Raw genomic sequence first — 22,486 nt, forward strand, 5'->3', positions numbered from 1 at the left:
CATTACTAGAGCTTGCAGATAATTTGCATTTTTAGCTATCAGAGTAGTATTCTCAGCATAGCACTGAATATTGATGTATCTTCCTCCAATTTTAAAATCATGTTTATCTACTTCCACATCCTGGAAGACAAACCTGGAGACAGTCTATTTCACCATGTTCTGTCCTGACTCTTGTTTCCTATCCTGTCAGTTTCCTAAGTACATTCCATAACTTGACATGGTGACCACAACTGAAGGTCTTTCTATAACTAATGAAGCACATATTGATTTTTTGAGAGTATTCTTTATCTTTCTCCATACAGTATTGGTAAGGGCAGAGAAAAGGCTGGTATCTACACAGTGCTGCCCTTGGAATTATTTGGGTGGGGAAGAATGTATACTATCCCTTACAATAGTAAGGAGAAAACCTTAGAAATTTTGTGTGATTAATATTGTATCACTTTTCTGAGAAAATTGTTCATAATCACTTGGACACTGTATTCAACTGAGAATAGATTCCAATTTACTGGTATAATCTGGATGGGTGAATTTCAGCTTCATCAGCTGGTGAATATGTCTTACAGCTTCTTGGTAAGAATATCCTGAAATTGAATGGAGCTTTGGAGAAAGAGGAATATTCTATTACTAGCCTTCCTAAGGGGTATGACAGTGGAAGTTGGACAGTCTTAGTAGCCCTTATGAGGTCACTATCTGAGAGGAGGAATATCCCACTTGGGAAGTGGTGAACGGCTCTTACTGATTACATTTCCCCTTTTCTTAGACCCATCAAGACCACCTGATAATATGCAAATTATTTATAAGATCTGTTTTGAGAAAGGTACATACTGTGGATTAGAATTCCAATGACATGCCAAGAAAGATAAGTGAAGCAACATGAAAGACCTTTGGGAAAAGCCAGTCTGAGCAACTTTCCACACAACTTGGAGAATAAGCCTAGGAGGGGAACCCTACAGAAGATGCTCTGTGTCAGGACTCCTCTTATCACACATCCTGGTAGGTGGAGGTCCTGAGCAGGCTCCATCTGACTGTCCAAGTAGGACAGGCCTTTCTAAGAGACATCTTTTTTTCTAAGAGAACCAAGGATTACTGAATTTTAAACCTCCAAAAAAACTACAGTTTTGTCCAGATTTTAATCTTGTTTTGTTATATGTTAAATTGGGGGTTGCCTTTGTTGTGATATTATTGTATTTTTATTTTCCATTTTTGAAACTCTAGCAAGCATAAAAGCAGTATATAAATACTTTCCTTTTTTAACAAAAAAATATTTAATGCATAGAAACATTTGGATGCCTATAAGCTTAGTAAATTGTCAGTTCTTCATCTCTGTCATTTTTATACCTTCCTCACTTCTCAGTCAATGGAGGATGGTCAACTTGGACAGAGTGGTCGGTATGTAACAGCCGTTGTGGGAAAGGCTCTCAGAAGCGTACAAGAACATGTACCAATCCTGCACCACTCAATGGGGGCACCTTCTGTGAAGGCCAGAGTTTGCAGAAAATAGCTTGTACCACATTATGTCCAGGTATGTTGTATCACTATGATGCTATATTGCCCAGAATAACTCTTGTTTTCTTTCAGTCATTATTCTAAACACTTACATAATGTGTCAAGATTTGGACTCAGGAACCTAGGCCTTGGATCTGTTGAAAACTCTGCAATTAAATAATAACATGATTTTGAGCCAAAAAATGTATTAGTAAGCTTATTCATAGGCAAAAATAAGGTTTATTTACTAAAGTTGAAAATATTATCTGAAGGAGTTGGATTATCACTTCATTATTATGGTTCTGAAAACCCCAATCTTTCACATGCAAAAAACAAAAATCATCAAAAATCTTAAGATTGTTTTAAAATGCTTTTGGCTGCCGTCTTAATCACTAAGATGGGTAAAATCTATCCTATTCATTTTAGATTGATCAGAAAATTATTTGAATTCCTTCCAGGAAGAAAATGTTCAAATAATTCCCATTCCTGATCTCAAAAACTGATTCATGCTTTACATCAACGAAACATTTTCTCTACCACCAGCTACCTTCCTTTACCTATTTGGCTATGGTGATATAAATAGGATTAACATAATGGTTGGAGGAAAGTCTATTTCCTTCACTCCTTCCTATCTTTCTATTGCAGTTGACATCAATTCAACTTTCTCTTGAAACATTACAAATTCAAGGTTCCATGTTACTGCATACAGGTAGTCCTTGCTTAACAACTTTTTGTTTAATGACAGTTCGAAGTTACAATGGCCTCAGAAAAAGTGCTTTACTACCTGTACTCACACTTATGACCATCACAAACTGTCACATCTCCCATGGTCACATGATTGCAATTTGCAACCATTTTTATGATGATCATTAAGCAAATCACCAGGGTCATTAAGAGAATCACAGGGTTGTTAAGCGAATCCTAGCAAAAATTGTCCATTGGGGAAGCTGGTTTTGCTTAACAACCACATGATTCACTTAATGACATGGTGATTCACTTAAGAACCATCATAAAAATGGTCATAAAAACAGATCCAGTCACATGGTGACTCGCTTAATGACTGCCCTGCTTAACAACCAATTTTCTGGTCCCTATTGTGGTCATTAAGTGAGGACTACCTATACTTCTCAACAATAAAACATACTGAAGTATAGAAATAAAATATAGATTTAAAACAGCAAAAACACATAACAGCGCAAACAACTTCAAAAGTCATATTTATTATCTGTAAGAATTGATTGTGGATCTGTTGAATTTCTGTCTGAACTTTTATTATAGTAGGGAATATTTTAGGAAATCACTATGTTAATAGAGACTTAGTAGGCACAAATTTATTTTAGACATCTACATCATATCAGAGGAGAAACATGTGGCTGGAAAGCCCTCCTTAGCCCAATGTCAAACGGAAACACCATGTTGGGATGCAGGCAGGTTATCTATTTAAGTTTTTATAATATATAACAATTGTTCATAATATAATGAACAAAGAATTTAAAGCTTTTGTTGTATAGAATTTAAGATGCTTTTTAAAAATATATATTAAGTAAACATTGCAAATATCCTGAACTCTCTCCTTAAATTCAGTTTGGCAGAAGAAACCACAGAGCCAAAATATGAGAAATCCATATGCTTAGTGGCTACCTGTCTAACTTCTTTTGAAGGATGCACTTTGAAGAAGGCTTTTCAAAATGTTTTTAGAGCAATTTTGGGTAATTTTTTAAATGTGAGCCAGATGATGTCAGCAAGACTACCACCTCTGGCTTTTGGAACCCTAAAGAGAAAATCTTCCTCTCTCATTTTCTCTTAATTCATGGATGAGGGAAGGGCTTTGGGAGTACAGCAGTACCACCAAATACAGTACAACTTGTTGACATAGCCAAGAGCCATCTGGTAGGAGAGAAGCAGAAGTTATCTAACAGCTCTTTTACCCAATTATTCTATTAATCCCCAGTGTCATATCTTCCATTGCTTATAGCTACATTATTCTTCCCACTTGTTTATCCATGAATTTTCCATTAAAACTTTCTTCATAGTGTTCCAATAGTGCAGAATTCCAGATGAACAAGAAGGTGGGGACATTAACATACATTATGGGAAAAGGGGTGCTGTTCAGTGGCAGAAATCAACCGGAATTGCTGGGGAAGTCAGGATTTTTTTTCTAGCTCAGTCTAGACACTGGAGAATATATCAACAATTATAAAATCAGAGTAGAGTTTCTACAAACTCATAGCATTCTTTACTGTGTGAAACTTTTTAGAACCTTTGCTAGAATCTCCATCTTCATCAGATCAGTGGAACAGAATTACTCTTTCAAGGTCTAAAATAATCTCCTTTTTCAGTACCAGTTCTGCACTGATTGTACTACACTGCACTGGACTCATAGCATTCTACTATTATAATATTTATCTTTTTGGTCACCATGCATGCAGGATTATCCTTGATTCTGCTAAGGATAACATCTGGAAAGATGAGACATAGGTTTGAACATGGGAAGGAATATTGCTGCTGCGGTAAATTGTGCCTATCGCTGACCAAGAATGGAGGAGAACAATATAATTCAGTTCATTTATTTTAAGAAATTATATCCCACTATCAAAAGTCATATCAATATTTAATACTGATCATTAAAATAATTTAATCAATATTTTGATTATAACACAATATTAAACTGCAGGCTTCATATCCTGCTTTCTGCAGGTGGAGCGAGCAGGATTTGAAAAATCTTTGAATCTTTACTCACACAATAATAGGACATTTCTAATCCTCTTGCATAAAGCATTTCCCATGTCACAGAAGAGAATAGGTGAATCATACTTTCTGTTTCAGTACCCACACTTAGTGCACTAAAATATTTGTTTGCATGGCAATTTATGTATTGCTACTGTGTATAGTGCTTGGATTAGTAAATCTAATATGATCTACTAGTGGCACAATTTCTAATGAAGGCATCAGTTGTTCAATTTACTGCATCACTGCTTCTGCTGCGTGCTAGAGGAATGCCTTAAAAATAACACATATCAATGACTGAACATAATCTTTCACTCATCCTTCTTTCCAGAATGAGTGAAAGTGCAGCAGAACCAGAACCAGAGATCTGGCTCAATGCAGTTCTCCATCTCTGGAGGTTTTTAAAAAGAAGCTGTACAGCTACCTCTAGTGGGTGGCTTTTGGTTTTCCTGCACACTGCAGAGAGTTGGACTAGATGATTCTTGTGGTCTTCTACAGTCCTGTGATTGGCAATATGATAAAAAGGATTTCATCTGTACATAGTCTGTACAGTCAGACTTTATCCTAAGACTTCAGCATTGCATTCAGACAAACTAGGCTACTTCTTACATACAAATCCACAAATGATCTGAGCAGAATTAAGCTGAAATTTATCCCTTTGGCGAGGGAGGGAGGGGAGAGAGAGAGAGAGGAAGAAAGCAAACAAGCAAGAAGGAAAGGCACTTCTATTATCTGTATTTTCAATCAGCAGACTCCTTGAGTTGTCTGCTGTTTTGCCCCTCTTTATGTAGAGTAAATTTTTTTTTTTAATCTGGGTGTTTTCTCTTTCTCTTTCTCCCACTCCCACCTCATTTTGTCTTTATATACGTTTTTCCATTTTCTTATGACAGTGGATGGGAGGTGGACAGCATGGAGTAAATGGTCTACATGTGGAACAGAATGTACCCACTGGCGCAGGAGGGACTGCACAGCACCAGCACCAAAGAACGGCGGCAAAGACTGTGAGGGCCTTGTCTTGCAGTCCAAGAACTGCACAGATGGGCTCTGTATGCAGAGTAAGTGGAAGCACCCTAATGCTGCTATGTTGACATTGCAATTTGGGAAGGAAGGAAGGAAGGAAGGAAGGAAGGAAGGAAGGAAGGAAGGAAGGAAGGAAGGAAGGAAGGAAGGAAGGAAGGAAGGAAACAGATTAAAGCTCCAGCCTTCTCTTGCTATTTAAAATTTTAAAAAAAGGATTCAAGTGTGCATTGGAATAAATTCAAAAGGTATTCCCCACTTTATAGCAGTAGCAGCAGAACAAATTCACCTTTAAAGATTTGGCACAGGCTGGCAGAAACAAGTAATCTTTTGTGCCCTTTAAGCTATTTTGGGTGTGTTTGGATTGTAACTTCCTGCTGGTTTGAGTATGAAAGGAATTGCACCTTCAGAGGTCCCTCAAAATTCCAACAGAATTAGCAGTCAATCGTTCATTTTGGGTCATGACATCTAAAGTCCTCCATCTATTGATTTACTCAGCCTGGCATTTGAGATAGGAGGGATATTTTTATGAATAGCAAAATATCCTCTTTATCTTGTTGTTCTTGAGTGTAGTTGGCACCTGAAAAAAGTACTAGCTGTACTTTGAATAAGGTATCTAAGTTTGCTTTGCATTTGTTCATTCATAAGTTCGTGTTATCATTTTTCTCATTGCTCTGTTCCATGTTTTAAAAATGCAGGAAAACAAGCATTTAAATATTACCGTAACATATGTTATGAACTTTTCTGATATTGCAAGTCTAAGTGCCATTTCTTTCTGAAAGGCTTATTTCCAAGAAAATGAATTTTACATATTTAACACCTTTTATCTTTCAGTACATATTTATATACATTTTAGATATTTTTGGAGGGGGTTAACAAGAACAACATCAAAAAAGTATGAGAATTATGAAATGTATAGTATTATTGTATCTATTTCAGACATTAGTTTTTGATAGAAATCTAGGAACAACAAATTCCTTTAGATGGAAAACATACCAAGTTTCATTGAATAAGGACTAGTTTCTGCTTAAATGTATAGGTGCATATGGATTTTTTAAGGAAAGATCATGTTTATGTTACTATAGTCTTATTAAATTTTGTTCTTAATTAATTGTGTCTTTACAAAAAATACTAGGGAATCAACAATACTAAACATAATAGAATTTGAAAACGTATATAGAATTCCATTCAGTGACCATGGAAATAAACACAGTTGAATAAAACTGCATTTATTTTATTCATTAATGACGTTTGTAGGCTAACCACTCAGAGCAACTCTGAGCAGCATGCAGATTAAACACATAAAAATCACAACTGAAGAAAAGAGAAAATGGCCACAGAGAAAACAAATTCTGTAATGTGATAACCACTATGCAGTGAGCCCACAGCATGCCTTAGCCCAATGCCTGGGGAAAAAAGCAGCTCTTTAAGGGTCATCTAAAAGAGATTAGGGTTAGGACTGTTCAGCTGTCTAGGAGTGTGTTGTTTCAGAAGGCAGGTACTGAAGCATGCTGACTCTGGGACCCAAATAAGGGGCCTGAAGCATGCCAACTCCATCAGATCTTACAGGACAGGCAGACCCCATGGGAGAAAGGTGATACCTTAAGTAACAAGTCCATATACCAGGAAGGCTTTATACAGTAGGTGACAACCAGTACCTTGAATTGCACCCAGTAGCCTACTGGTAACCAGTGCAGTTCATGTAGCAGAGGCATTAGATGAGCATAATTTGGCATGGCCATAACTGCTCGTGCCACCACATTCTGGACCAGCTGAAGCTTCTGAGTGGTCTTCAAAGGCTGCCCCATGTACAGAATATTCCAGTAATCCAGATGACAGGTGATTAAGGTATGAGTGACCATGAGAAGGGCTCCTGATCCAAGAACAGATGCAATTCGCCCACAAGATGGATTTGTGCAAAAGTCTTCCTGGGCACAGCTGCCACTTGTTCTACAAGCAGGAGCTGTGAGTGTGTAATGGTATGTGGGAATGACCTTGGGAGATGGGGGAAGAGATGCTGCCTGGGGAACAATTAGCTAAGAAGGGGCATAGCCCATAGCTGCATAATGGGCTGAGAAAGAAACTTCGAAAGGAACCTCCCTAATTTACCGGGCTGTAAAAGAGATGCCAGGAGATCTGTACTTTCAGACTTGCAAGATTCTGTTAATGTAGCCTTACAATAAAGTAGAATTAGATCATCGGGTTGTGTTTCCTGCCTGGTCTACCTGGGAAGGCTGACAAGAGTCCAAGAAAATCCCTAAATTGCATACCAATTCTCTCTGGGGAAGGATGAGCTTTGCCTGCACATACATTTTTGGATTACATTTTAGACTGTGTGTACGTGATAGTTTTCACAGACTTGAGGGAGCAATTATTACTTATTAATAAACACATCATTTTTTCTGTTCTCTTATAGTCCTTAATCAAACAGATTGGGAGAGCTTTTGAAATATTACAACAGTGAACAAATTCCAAATGATTCCCTCCACCTTTGCTTCTTTTTTAGTTCAAGGTACTGCAAAGGAAAACCAGTATGGCTCATAATATTCATTTCAAAATGTTCTTCTGATGTTAGTAGCCATTTTATGTTGTATTTCACCAATTGCAAGGAAGGAAGGAAGGCAACAATTACATGATTTTCAAAAGTGTCAGACTTTGGTAATGCTAGATGGGGGAAAAAAGTCTATTCTGATGTTAGCTGTCTGATTATATGCCTTGGAGATAAAACACCAAATATGTGCATCACTTCAATAGTGTGAATAGCTGTTGGGATAAATTATCAAGAAAATTATTCTTTATTTCCAGCCATTTGTATTTTATATTACCACATTATATTTAGACAGGTTTATGTTGTTCTTATATGTATGATGAAACAACCATTTAAGCAGAAATTTGGGGTGGGAATATTATGAAGTTCCTCTGGGGTGCCAGTATTATATACTGTAGTGTGTTCCTTTTTCTTTGTAAAAGTTACTGCTGAGTTTAAAGACACTGCTACTTTTAGTAAGTTTGTGATTTATTAAGAGAGCTGCATCTATATCCTAAGTGTAGTTTACATGCCAGCTTTCTTTGCTTAAGTTAATGATGTCTAAGCATTTTACATTTGAGAGGTGCACACAGTTGATCATTTATAATCCTGAAATAAGATCCAGCCCTGGGGTGTCCGTAGAGTCAAGATGTCATCTGTGCATCGCACATAAAAAACAGGTGGAGCTTCTATTGCAACATTGCAGCTGCCATCTTGACTTTTTTGACCACACCTTAAGGGAGACCCCTGAAAGTGTTGATTTGACACCCATGATCGCCCCAGACCACCCACATCCTTTTCAATATCTACCAATGTATTCCAGGTCCTTTTGGTATTACCACTATTCTTCAAAACAAGCATTTAACTAAGAGAGTCTGTTCCTTTCAGCCACAGAATGCAATTCTACATGGAGACAAAATAAACCCTGACTTTAATGCATAGCACGCTGAGACTTTTTTCCCTGAATAAGGAACAAAAAGACCCCGATGAAGCAAATGAAGGGCTCTTTTCTGCTTGCAGAATAAAGAACCAGGCTATTTCATCTCCTATGGGTCAAGTTTAGACTTTCCCAAACAGATTTAGCTAAATACTGCATATTAAAAATAATATGTAATTTGCCACGCTGTATGTATGTATTATTATTAGATTAATCAAAGCCATACTGAAGCTAGATTATAATCTTGGCCGAAGACATGGTTTGTTTAATGTCTTAATGTTACCATGTAACATGAAGCCACATATATCGGCATGGCTAGGTGGTTGTTAATTGATCTGATTATTTATTATTCCACCTAATAATTACACTGTACAGGGTATAAAATATAGCAAGGTTTCTTGCAAACAACAATTTTTCACTGGTGGCAATGGCAATGGCCTGTTAATATCAGTGGCCCATTGTTATGATGGGGAATGAAGAGTTCAAATGAAACAGGCCTCTGGTACCTTTCTCCCTCTCTGTCCCTTCAAGAATCTTTCTGACAGGTAGTTGGCCAAAATGTGATCACCACTATTTTTTCCCATTTTTAATTGGGAAAAGCAGCAACAGCAGAGTAAGATAGCTCAAAGACTGAGATGCTCTGCAAGAGCAGAAGCTACAACCTTTCCTACAATTTACATGAGTAGATCTAGGAATTTAGATTTGTTGGGAGTTCATAAGTAGCTAAACCAATCAGATCACATCTAATTTTCTGCTTTTATCAAGCTTTTAGCTAAATCAAACGAAAGAACTAGTGCTGCTTTGTTTCTCCAGCTTTATCAAGTATTTTTCCTATACCTGCCTCTTTCCTGCAGTTGTTATTCCTATTCTTGGCTATCTAATTCAAACTGACTCTTAAACCATTCATTGAAGTACGAACCACTTTGTTTCAATTTTTTAAAAGTCTTCAACCTGGATTGCACACCTGAATTAGAGAATCATGCAGTTGTTCAGGGTTAGCCCTCTGCTCAATGTAGGAATCCCTATTAAAACATCTCAGATGGATTTTCAGTCTCACTTTAAATACATCCAATACAAAGAGGGGTTATTGCTTTCCTGGGTTAATGGGCTCCACTGCTCCATCTGTTCCACAGTTCCATCTCCACTGGTTCCACCATGATAAGAAGTTCTTCCTATCATGCAACCAGTTAAGAAAATCCTGCTGTAAGATAACCTTGTAAATCAAGTACCTACTTGATTAAGTTGATTAAGTTCTGATATAAAAAAAGTGTTCATAGTACTTGCTAGATGTAACTTATTGGCTATTGATATCAAACCTGAATTCTAGACTTGTATTGAAGGAAACAAGTCTGGAAGTAGTCAGAATGATTGGGTATCTCTAAAAATCCAAGAGCTCAAAGGGGCCCCATATGGATCCTGCCCATTCCTATTATCTCTTCTACAGTCCTTTTCCAGGCCTCTCTACCCTGCTACCTTCAGTACCATCAAAATTGCAGTGACAGTGACAGCTGCTTGTCTCTACTCTGATAACAGCACTTATGGGTGCAGCTATCACTGAGGGTTTTTTTTTCCTATCAGGTAGAATAAGTGGATGGCCACCTAGATGGGGTGTCTTATTATTGGATAACATCTTGGGCCATCTAACATGGTAGAAGTCTGCTCACTGCAAAACTCAGTGTTGTATCAGCTGTAGGTAAGAACAGTGAAAGGGGTACAACAATAATAGGAGAAAGTTTGTGCTGGAAAGGAGCAACCAATTGCAGTTTTCTGCCCTAGAAGAAAAAGCTTCAGTATTTAAAACATGCCTTGTAGACAGAAGAACACTGAATTCATCAGAGACTATTATAGAGTAGATATAACAGTAAGTAACATATGATCATCCAAGCCAATGTGAATGAACTAGCAAAAGAATCATTGAACAGTCTCACCTTTTCTGCACAATCAAATTGTCTCACCTTTTCTGTACAATCAACAAGAAGAGTTGTTGTATAAACAGATATCCTAGTAAATCTTGGTCATATTTACAAGTATTTTCTTTGCAGTTTATTATTCACTACAGCTGTATCACTCAGCCAATCAATAAACTCTTTCATACATCTATCCCTATTCCTGTGTAAAATAGCAGTCTGAACTGGTATTGATTTCTCTTAGGATAAAAACCGTGGAGCTTTCCTCTCCCCTCTCCATTGCTTGTAATTACTGTATTTTTCATCCAAAGCTGTAGTTTCTGCTTACTGCTAACTGTGGTATTTCTGGTGCAACTTGGCTGTCACATTTATTCAGACTAATGATCTTGCCCATACACACACTCTCTCATTCTGTAGTTAGTATTTTCCCCCTAATGCGAAAGGATGAATAGTCAATAAGCCAGAGTTGCTTCAGAAAAAGAGAGGGGCTGAATTAGAAAGCAAGCTATACTGCCATTGCTAGAGGAGGCTGCCCAAGTAGACAATAACATTAAGCTGGAACCCTTACAGTTATTTAATAGTTATTGTAATGGATTTAGACTTCACCAATTTTGTATGTTGAATAGCACATTAAAAACTATCCAGTTGCCATTGAGAAGAATTGATTTATTTCACTATGTGCTTTTTTTCTTCTTTTTATAAATAATACCAGGATATCATTGCAGTACAGCTCAGTAAAAAGAAATGAAGTTTGCCTAGTTCTAAAAGAGCTAGAGGGATTTTTTTTTAAGTTTAGTAAATATATTATTATATTACATTTATACCAATATTGAAGTGAGAGATAATAAAATGATAGCTAAAATGTTTAGGACTGACCAACAAATTAGCAACAAGCTTCATTCAGAGAGACAGAGTAACTCATCTTTGTCCAACCTCTTTATGCAATGGCTCGATGGTAGATTTTTACCATTTCTCCCCTGCCAGATTACTTCATTGTTTTCACTCAGCCCCCACTGTCCATGCCCCACTCTCCCTCCTTTTCCTGACACAGATCTTAACACACACCATGACCAACCAGATTCCAGCCACCATCCATATTCTTTTCAGCCCCAACCTCTGCAAGAGTCCAAAGGAACAGCCCCTGTTGGAGTTATCCCTTTGAAGCTGACCTTGCCAGCAGCAACTTCACCACCCAAAACAATGATTCTTTTAAAACCTACCCCAGGAAGCTGAAGCAGGCCAAGGATTGATTCTATACAGAAGCAGATTCCCACAGGCAGCAAGAAGACACGGGAAGGTGCAACACACTTTCCTTCTCCTTGCCATCAACCTGGGCCAAGAGGGAGTCTTCTTTTAGCTTCTACTTAAAGAGTAGGATGCAGTAGGATAGACATTATTTTACATCCCAGGGCCAGAAAAACCCTGTTATTATTAGGATAATGGGGCAACATACCTAGCCAACAGTAAGTTGAGGAAGTCTACTTTGTCCCTTTCCACTAGAAGAACTGTATTTGTTCTACCTGAAAAGTCCCATTCATGTTGCTGCTTCTTTATCTTGTCCATTTCCAAGTTGCCCAAGACAGTGTACATAGTGTCTTCTTTTCTCTTTTATCTTCATAGCTCTCTTTTGTGTTTCATGACTATTCTAAAAGCTCTCTATGAATCTTGTGATTGGATGGGGATTTGAACAAGGATTTAACCCTATTTGATGAGATGTTAATATCCTACTGGCATTTCAAAAAGGGCATTTCATTCTCATCCCAAATGACTTTTAATTAAATGCTGCTCAACAAACTTGTCTTTCATTTTCCTTTATAGTCTTAACCTATTCGTCTTGCTTTTGGCATCCTTGAACTTTTTTTTTTTTTTAACATACAAATTGCCTTAATACTCTATCTGTGGTTACTCAGGAAGCATCAAGCTGATCACTGTTGAAAAGCTACCATGAGACTTTCACAATATTATACATATGCATACCTTGTATTTCTGCAAAGAGAAATGCATAATTCCTCAGTTAAAGCATCACAAAAAACGAGATTTAAAAATAACAGTCATGGTTAGTTTGAAATTGGGGGGTCGGGAAGGGAGATTCAGTAGCCATTACTTCAAAGGCACAATATATGCCTAACTGTATGCATTTTTGATTTCTCTCTAAAGTGTGGGATTTCATTTCCACTGCTTGAAAGGCAGGATTCACTTAAGCTAACCCCTCAGAAAAAGTCTGTATCAAATAGATGAGTAAATAGCTAGAGAATCTCATGGGCCTCATATTCCAAGGTGATCTCTAACTAGTTGGCAATAATTAGCCATTCAGAAAGAAGATAAATATATGTCATTTACTGCTAGTATATCTATTGTCAGCACTGACCTATGACATAATTAATGCAAACCAGAGTCTTTCTGATTGATGGTGACCATGTGCCATCAAGTCACTGTTGACTCTTAGTGACCACATAAACAGATAGATTTTCTCCAGGATGCTCTGTCCTTAGCTTGGTCCTTCAGGTCTTCCAATGATTCACTCATTCTTTGTGATAATTACACAATCCATCCCCTGTGCTGCTACTCATCCTCTTTTTCTCATTCCTTCCACCTTTCCCAGCACTGGTGCAAACCAAAAAAAGTATTTCTAGAAAAAAAAATGTGACAGTCAAAATAAACCAAACATTCTTGTTCCTTATCTGATTCTCAAAACAACATGTGTACCTTTTTGTTCATAAACAGAAAGTACTCCTGCAGAACATGAAGTTGCAAGGGAGAAAAAAACATTATTCCTGCTGTTATTTAATATAAAGAATTATGCATAGTAATAAGTATTACAATTAGCAACAGGAACCTAAATGTCCAGACTACCTATAAACCATGTGTTCTACACAAACCCAGTTCACACTATATTTTGGTTAGCTTCAAACCATTTGCATAAGAATGCTGATAATCCCTGGATAACATGTTTTGAATTTCTTAGACTTCAGAGACACATTAGTGAAGATGAGCAGAAATGGAAAAGAAAAAGGGAGGCTAACTCTCCTGTTGGTGTACCAGGAACTACTGTAGTCTTTCATTTTCTCAGGACATGTAAATGTAAATGCCCTAGGATCAAAGAAAAAAAAAGACTCTCGAACATATTAGTACTAGGTGTTCTTTATCAAATTCTTGTTTCTAAACAAATGTTGGAAGAAGCAAAAGAGTTCTGGCTAGGTTGCTTGATAGGTTGATTTATTTCCTTCACTTTTCTTTTAGATGTATATTTCTGAACTTCAGAACTTTATTTCAGAGAAATTAATAAAAAATGAAATACAAAATGTGAGCAGATATATGATTTTTAAATTTAGTGGTGAAATTGCTGTAAGCCATTTACAGACAAGCTACACTCTCTATATAATGAAAAACTGGGAAATTACTATCTAATTTTTTTGGCATTCACATTTCCTGGAAATACTCATCATAACATGTGAATGGTATCATTCATATATAAAGAACCAAATTGTGTTTCAGGTAAGAGAACAGAATCTGAATATGCACATAAATCCAAATATATGTAAATATAAATGTTCTTCTAACTATGGAAATAGTCAGAGAAGGCAAAATTGAACAGGTTGGATAGCAACCTAAACTAATGCATCTGGATTTTTTGTTTATTTATTATTGTAAGACAATGCCATTTTATGGTCATATGTAAAAACTCTAGCTATGCTAGAGTATGGCAAATTCACATAGAATCGACTAAAGTATGTTTCTTTAGGTCTTGTTTATTAAATTAAAGGTATTAAATTTATTGAAAGTTGCCTACATAAAATAAAAGATTACTTAACTCAGGCCCTGGTCCTCAAGACAGACTCTTAAAATGAGCAGCAGTTACTTTGCATGCCATATTAATTAAACAGAGTGTTAATGTATGTTAATAAAGCAACCATGAAGAGTTGCCTTGAAAGCATTTCCCATTCTGTCCCTCAGTAGGCTGTAAAACGCTGTAAAGGGGCAGTTTGTCACAACTAAAATTTCAGGAGGAAATCCATTTCCTTGTATACCATTATATACATAAGCATCTTGACAGCTAATTCAAAGCTTAACAGGTATAGTTTCTCCAGTTGTGTAATCTCTTGTTCAGAATTTTTAAAATTACAGGTGTAAGATATAGAGCACTATTGTGCTATCTATAAAAACACTCAACAAATGATTGTAAACCAATTGCACTCCTCTCAAATTGTAAGATATAGAACAGTATTGTACTATTCATAAAAAACTGGTACACTCAACAAATGGTTATAAACCAATTGCACACTTCTCTAAATAAATCACAGTGTGAGAAAAATAAAGTGAAGTGGCTGGGTATGGACATGTATGGGACACTGACAAAAGCAATATCTGAAAGTGAACAAGCCTGAAAAAAGATGCTTTTCATGTTCCAAAATATCTCTTTTGAAGGGTTTGCACATCTTATCAATTATCTAAGCAATTTTGTGAAAATGTACACCAAGATTCAGAATTCATAGTCAGTCCTTTGAAATGTTCATTTATGTCCTAATTTCCAGAATTCTAATGGCATTTTTCCTGATTTTGAAAGAACAATCCAGATGCAGATGAAGAATTATAGTATAACAAAATGATGTTATTTAGTCCCTTCTGAATTAGACTTATTAAAAAAGCTCTAAAAACCTGCAGCAAAGTTTACTATGTTTGCTTTTGAAGGCTGACAGACCGTTGTTCCTCTTAAATCACCTTTTCCCTTTGGTTCCTGGTTGTCTATATCTTCCGGATCAGTGCTTAAGCACAAGGCTATTCTATGTTCTTAGTTCCCCCTGTAAGATTCCTTAGCATTTTCCAGAAATTCCTTTCTCATGACTACAATGATCTTGATAATTATTATACAAACCTGATGATGCATTCATCCTTTTAAAGTCCATGTACCTTAAATTCAAAGATCCATATCAGGTTTTTTATACAAATTTAGCTAAGCAAGTGGTGATAATTTCTACTGTGGTTTGCCTTTTATTCATGAGACTTCATTGTAAGAATTTGAGAATGGCAGACTTTCGCAATCATGAGCTCTAAGAATTGCCTTTTTTAATAAAGGATGGGAAAATAAACCCTGAAATTCATTTTAAATCTGTCTATATTTAATAAAAAAATATAAATGGTAACTGAAGTTTCCACAAAGCTTTTTAAATTTAATTGTATCCCACTTTTTCTTCCCTGAAACTGTAAGGATTAATTTCCATCATTGTGAATAATTTGATATGTTAAACACAGGGACATATCTAAACATAGAACTAATAGCACTGTAACTACCCGAGTAGGAAAGACACAAGAAGTTAGGAACAAACATTACAGAACCCTCGGGAAAAAAACGTGTTGTTTCTTTAAAAACCACTTGAGGCATCTTAAATTACCTTTTTCTCAAGGCAAGTTACTGACTGCAATGTCAGCTGCTCAAAACACAAAGCAGCAGTGCCCACAAACTCTTATAGAGTCAAATTAAGCAGCAGCTTTTTATACATTTACCTCAGTTTTAAAAAAAATGTGATAGTGTTATCAGAAGTCCCCCAGGTACTTACCATGCAGTAGTGCGGAGACCATGGGCAAAATAGATCAAGGAAGAACAAATCCCTGCCTTGCACTGCTCTCGCTTTGAAGCTTGGAGAAACGTCATTTTCTGTTATTACAGGTACTAATCTCACCAGATTTGCCTCATTATCTGAGGAAAATGTCATTTCTTATTATGTAAAGATCAGATCGGAGAGCAGAAGAGGGGAAAACGCAGCTTCTGAAAGTCTCATATTTTGTGCAGGAGCAGTTGTCAACTGTCAATCATGTCTACCCTCACAATATTTTCTTTGCCATTCCGAATCTCTTTGAATCTCTAGGAAAAATTATTTTAGATATATGACAAATTCTTAAAATCAGTCCCTATTCACCAGTGTGTGCGTGTGCAGAAATAGCAGAATGAAGTTTGTAAGCTACTTTTCCCTCAGAACAGTTAATAAAACAGGCAGCTTTATTAACAATGTAAACTAGGGTTTAGGCATTTTGTTTTTCCAGTCCTCCAGAGCTGCAAAACCACAAGTTGGCATTTATCGGCAGCAATCTATCAACTAAAGTGATTTAGATTCATATCATGTAATCTCTTATTATGTAATCACAAAATGTTAGACATCCCCAATTCTGTCGGTTGCATGTACATGCAGAAAAACCACTCAGCACACTTGTAGCAATCAACAGCCCATGTGCGATCTATCAATACCAGACACTCACCAGTCTTTTATACCCACCTCATCATTTTTTAAAACAAAATAATCAAAACAATAAAATGGAATATTACTATTCAAGAAAGGAAAGTACTTACCCCAAAGACCACAAAGTTATCCTTATAAAACATCCATTTAACCAATATCCTTTGGTTAAAAATGTCTGCCCATGTGCAGAAAAAAACCTGCCCCTTAAAAATACTTAAGTTAAAAAACTCTTAAGATCGAGAGCATCTTAAAGATTAAGAAAAAGAGCAGCCTTACCAATTCACTGTCTCCAGTCTCTGATTGTCTACTCCTTCCATTTTATATAAGTTCTAAAACCTGATCTCAAAATTCCAAATTCCAGCTAAAAAGGTTGAGATTCTTCCTGTGTAAGCTTTGGGTATGCTTTAGTCACTGCTGAAATGTTCTGGCTATTACCAAAATTATGCTCCTCCCAGCTTGCTATTGGTTGTTTGGCAGATAGGGAAGCCGCAGTTGCTATTGAGAAGGCAATGAAAGTATGATTCAAAGTATGATTCTTCACATGTGCTCTTTTTTTCTAGCATAATCATGCTCTGGAGTCCTTGGGGTTCTCTGAGCTTGGTTGTTTTCTTGCAGACGTTTCATAACCCGGCTAGGTAACATCTTCAGTGCTAGAAAGGAGTGAGGTTTGCTCTCGGTTTATATACAGTAGCTTGCCCTGTCAATCATGCTCTCCCAGTTCACCAAACAACTCTTTGGAGGATTGAAGCAGTACAGTGGAAAGCATTGGTAGAGTCATTCTCCACATTCTCCTCTCCATTTATTATATCCCTTTTCCTTGGTGCTAAATGCACTGCTCAATTATTCCAGCTGTCAGAAAACAGTCTTCTTATGAATGAAGGGGAGTGTCTGTGTAGGAGGAACAGAAGCCATTGTGAAAAAGTGGGCAAAAAACTATGTTGCCTACGCTGCTTTTTTAATGTGAAAAAAGTTGAAGAAGCAGCTTCTTTACCACTGTTGGCAACTTAAAACTGGAATGGAAAAGCAAAATGAGCTATGTAGATTTCACTTATCACAAATATTCACCTTAACATTAAAATATTAAAATAAATATTATTTATTTAACATTTAACATTATAATATTAAATAATTAAATAAATATTTAATATTATTTAATATTAATATTTAAAATATTATTCACCTTAACAGTGAAATTCCCAAAGTGACAAACCCAGGTGGTAGAATAATCTTTTGAGGGCTCAAGGGCGAGTCCTGATTTTCCAGTGATTTCACTGAAGGTTATGCTAGAGCACCAAAGGGCAATTAGATCTGCTGGTATCATTTAAAAGTCAGAGTTCAGAGCTAAGCTCATTCCTCATAAGTTACAGCTATCAACTTTCCATGGCTACATAGGGCTGAAACCTATGCAAATACTGCAGCTGTTTAGGACAGTAAGTGATAATATCTAGACCAAGGTTTTATGTTGTTTGTTCCTGCCAAAGCAATAGTGAAAATGTCTCTGCTGAGCAAGTGTCTGCAATAACATCTGGAAAAAAGTCACACCCAACATTATGGCTACATTTTGATAACATTTGCATAAGAAGCATAGGGCTGCCTATCAACATCTGAAATATCACTAGATGGCAACAAAGAGGTGCAAAAGCTTTCTAACATTTTGCTGTCCAGACCTTGGAGCCCTAATGAAGGGAGCCCATATATAGAGTTGCCCTGCCCATGGGGTCAAGATCTTAAGCCATTCATGCTCTTCCCAGTGAGCTGAGACAAAATGGTGGGATGAAAATGAAGTGAATTACACCATCCATCCAACTATGTTAGAACTACTGCTGAGTTCTGTCCAAAGTGCTTGCTCTATGCTGCTGTCCTCAGCAACCATTTTGAAATCGCAGAAGATCATACAAGAAAAGTTAAAAAAAAAAAAAAAAAACCCTGCATACCTCATTTAATGACTAGCTATACCCTGTATTGGTACATGGCTTGGGGCTTCTTCAAGTGTGGATTTATTTGTTGTCTTTATTCAAGCAATTGGCTTTCGGAGTATGGGAAAGGTGACTTATCTGGAAGAAGTACTATCAAAGCAAACCATAGCACCTCAGTATCGAAGCAGGGGTTTTATAAAGCCGACATAGCAATGTAACATTAGTTTAGCAATCCTTGTAATGAGAGATGGACTGACTGTGTTTGCCCCTGGCAATTCAGCACTCCTGAGCAAAACAGCACTTTTAGGCTGAGCTGCAAAAAAAGAGAAAAGAATGACTGAAGAACTACATGACAGCACATGCCATTGCCAATACCAGCGGCATAAGAAACAAAATGGGGAAACTGAAAAGGGGCTACAAAAAATACAGTTAGGAGCATTTCATAATGCAAGTCTCTTGGAGTAAGCACCAAATCTTTTTGAATGCCATTAGCTGAAATCAGTTTTGTATTAAGGGGCATGACCATGCAAATTCTGAGAATTATACACAGTTTTTCAAAACTAGTGCTGATTCGTTTTCAGCAATGCATATATTTTTCAGCTTCTTTTCTTTTTTGTGAAAAAGAAAGCAGTTGTACCTCGCTTGAAGCTTATTATGGTTAATTTTGGTCTGTAAGGTGCCACAATATGTGTCGTTTTAAATACTAATGTTGAAATCTATGTGCAAGAAGGCACAATTATGAAAAGGTCAACAGCAGTTACATATGCAGAAGAATTCCCGCCATCACATTCATAGTTTATGGAGGATAACTACAAAAATAGTCTTGTACTAGTCTAAATAGTAAAATATTAGAAATTGTGCTTTCCTTATTGAAAGTCATGCTAAACCATGAAAATTGTGAAAGTCATCGGTTTTCATACTTTGAACTATGTGGGCCTTGAAGTTAATAGATCCATGTTGTAGGGATTCTGTAACAAGGTGAAAAAACTGGTTGCCATTTCTCTATATCAGCGTGGCCTACTTTGACTGAAAAACCTTTTTTGGTCTTTAAATACTAAAAGTAATATTGTATTGAAATTTGCATTATGGTTTCTCAATGGTTTTCTTCCTTTGTGAAAGTGGCTTCTGTTTTTCAATCTCATTCTCATGGTACTTTAAAATGTCTTCAGAACTTTATTGCTAAGAGATAGGCCCTGAATCTGATACTTTAGCTGAAAAGATTTCCAACATTTTAGGTTTGTTTGGTTTTTGGTGCCTTTTTTTTTTTCAAATAAAAATAAGCCAACTTCCTTCCAACTGTTTCCTTGATGTTGAACATGCTTACTTGAAAGTAAAATTTCCACTCATCACAGTGGGAATTTGCTTCCAGCTAAATGTGTCTCCATTGGCATAAACCAAAAAAACAACACATTTTTTTCTTTACTGCAGAGCAGATTGCTTGAAGAGGAAAAAATTATTGCTTGAGAATCACATTATCACTAAAAATCAGGGCAAAGTCACTTTTCTTTCTATTTGTTTCTTGTAGGAAAAAAAATTGTGTTATGGTTTTGTCAATATTACACAAAGCTTCAAAATCTAAAATAAATTACTTTATGATCTCAAGGTTCCAATTGATTTTCTAATGATCTCAAATGGAACACATGCCTTTTCCAACTCTCTGGCAAATTGCTTGCTCCTTGGAGAATAGAATTGGATTTCTATTAAAGGGAAGGTTAAAAACCATTCCCCAGAAATCTAGGGGAAGAGGAAAGTGGAGGGAATGAGGCTTTTCCACGGGCTGAGCACTTGGTAAATGGATATTTAACCTTTGACCATTGAAGGCAAGCCTCTTTCAGTTCTGTTAGACCAACAGCTAGCTACTATAATTAAATAAAAAACTGTTTAGAGCCCTGCTGAATTTGTCCTGGGAATTAAAGCATATGGCAAGGATTGGGGGAAAGAAGACTTTCCATATGCTAATGATCCTTGATGTCTGAAATAAATTAGATCCATTAGAGTTTATGCTCAATAAAAGAAAGACTTTAAGCACTCCAAAGTTAGTGACTCGAGACCAATTTTTGGCTCTGAAATTCAATCTGTCTACTTATTAATTCTTAGTAAGACTGTTGAACAGACAAGAGATGCAAAATTATAATAGTGTGCTGAATCAGAATTTTAAAATGCCATGAGTTTCCTTTCCTTTCCTTTTCCTTTTCCTTTTCCTTTCTTTTCTTTTTAAATTAAACCATTTGTGTGTATGTGAATGTGTGTGTTTAAAAGCTCCCTGTGTTAATTTGATTTTATTCCCATCTTTTTTTTTCTTTTAAAGGTTTCATTTATCCTATTTCAACTGAACAGAGAACCCAGAATGAATATGGATTTTCTTGTAAGTGTTGCTTGATAATATGTGCTTGGATTCTGATTAGCTGATCCAAGATTTACTTTGCACCAGGTTGTCTATGTATTGGTGAAGAGAGGTTCTATTTCTGCAGAGTTATGTTTTCCTTACTTAAGAGAACTTCCACATTTGGGAAACCAATTTAGGGAAGAAGGGTAGAAAAAAAATATCAAAGAAGCCAACTAAGATTCCAGCAAAGCATGGAACAATTGCAACTTCTTAATATGATTAAGGAGGATACAACAGTGAAGGGGAATGGTTCCCTCTGTTATTTTTCTTCCACTTTTTTCCTGGAAAGCCAATTCTGAATGATAGAATAAAATAGTAGCATTTTCAAATGCACCTTTTAAGTTCCATTAGGCAGAATACATTGAACCTAATGTCCCTTGGTTATCCATCAGCGTTCACCTGTACTATTAAGAATTAAAGAAAGCCAAGAACAAGTATTTTTAGAATGTGATTTTTTTTTTTAAAAAAAGGCATTGCCTATGCAGAAAAAGAATCCAAAGGCTTAGTACTTAAACATATTGATATATTTAAATTTTGTAATATTGACCTATTTAAAAATAAGGAAAAATTATTTTCTGTACATGGAAAAGTCGGCATCCTATTTATGTCACATAGTCATGTTTTGGGGAAAGATATCTTGAGGGAGGCAATGGGTTGGCATTAAGTATGACAGTGGGATTAGTGAAGGAGATGTGTTACAAACAGATAGTGAAAAGATCACCAAAGCTGGTCTGGTTTCCATAGAACTATGAAACTAGAACTAGAAATAGCATCCCTTGTTATTAGTGCTTTTATAGTTTGCTAATCTGCATTGTGAAAAAGAATAAACCGGGAACTATAGAGAAACTATAGAATAAATAGAATAGAATAAATGTAGAATAAACTATGAACACAGTAGGTAGATGTTGCTTACATTCAGCTTTACCCCATCTGTGTTGTGGACATCATAATACTGGCCTACTTTATAATGGTGTATATGAGAGTATGTGAAGAACTCTAACATCCAATAAAGCAAGTGTGGTGTTGTGGTTAAGATGTTGGGCTATAATGAGAGAGACCTGGGTTCTAATCCAGCCTTATTCATGGAAACTCAACCCAAACCTAGATGCAGGGGATTGTTGTTGTAGGAATAAAATGAAGGGATATTCCATGGAAGCTGCCTTCAGCTCTTGGAGAAAAGACCCAATATAAATCTAATGAATTAATGGATACCTATATGCTTGTTGAATTTCTACCAGGTCTTTCAATAAAAGCCAAACCAAACCTAGAGCTTTTGAAGAGCAGCTCACAGTCGAATTGAAATAATTCCAATAACCAGCAGCTTCACAAAACCACAATTCTAAAATGAAAA

At 36.4% G+C, this 22,486-nt stretch overlaps 1 protein-coding gene across 1 annotated transcript in view; it reads left to right on the forward strand.

Moving 5' to 3' along the window:
* Window positions 1-22,486, forward strand: part of UNC5C (unc-5 netrin receptor C) — a 341,537-nt gene that overhangs the window by 270,316 nt on the left and 48,735 nt on the right. Inside the window, exons 6-8 of the mRNA XM_088133037.1 lie at window positions 1,355-1,522; window positions 5,103-5,267; window positions 21,058-21,114. Of these exons, the coding sequence (XP_087989163.1) occupies window positions 1,355-1,522; window positions 5,103-5,267; window positions 21,058-21,114 (390 nt within the window). The remainder of the gene's footprint in view (window positions 1-1,354; window positions 1,523-5,102; window positions 5,268-21,057; window positions 21,115-22,486) is intronic.

This window comes from Python bivittatus, unplaced genomic scaffold, assembly GCF_059951505.1.
Source record: "Python bivittatus isolate LINGU-HERP-01145 unplaced genomic scaffold, Pbiv_v1 ctg000070_np1212, whole genome shotgun sequence".
Classification (NCBI taxonomy): Eukaryota; Metazoa; Chordata; class Lepidosauria; order Squamata; family Pythonidae; genus Python; species Python bivittatus.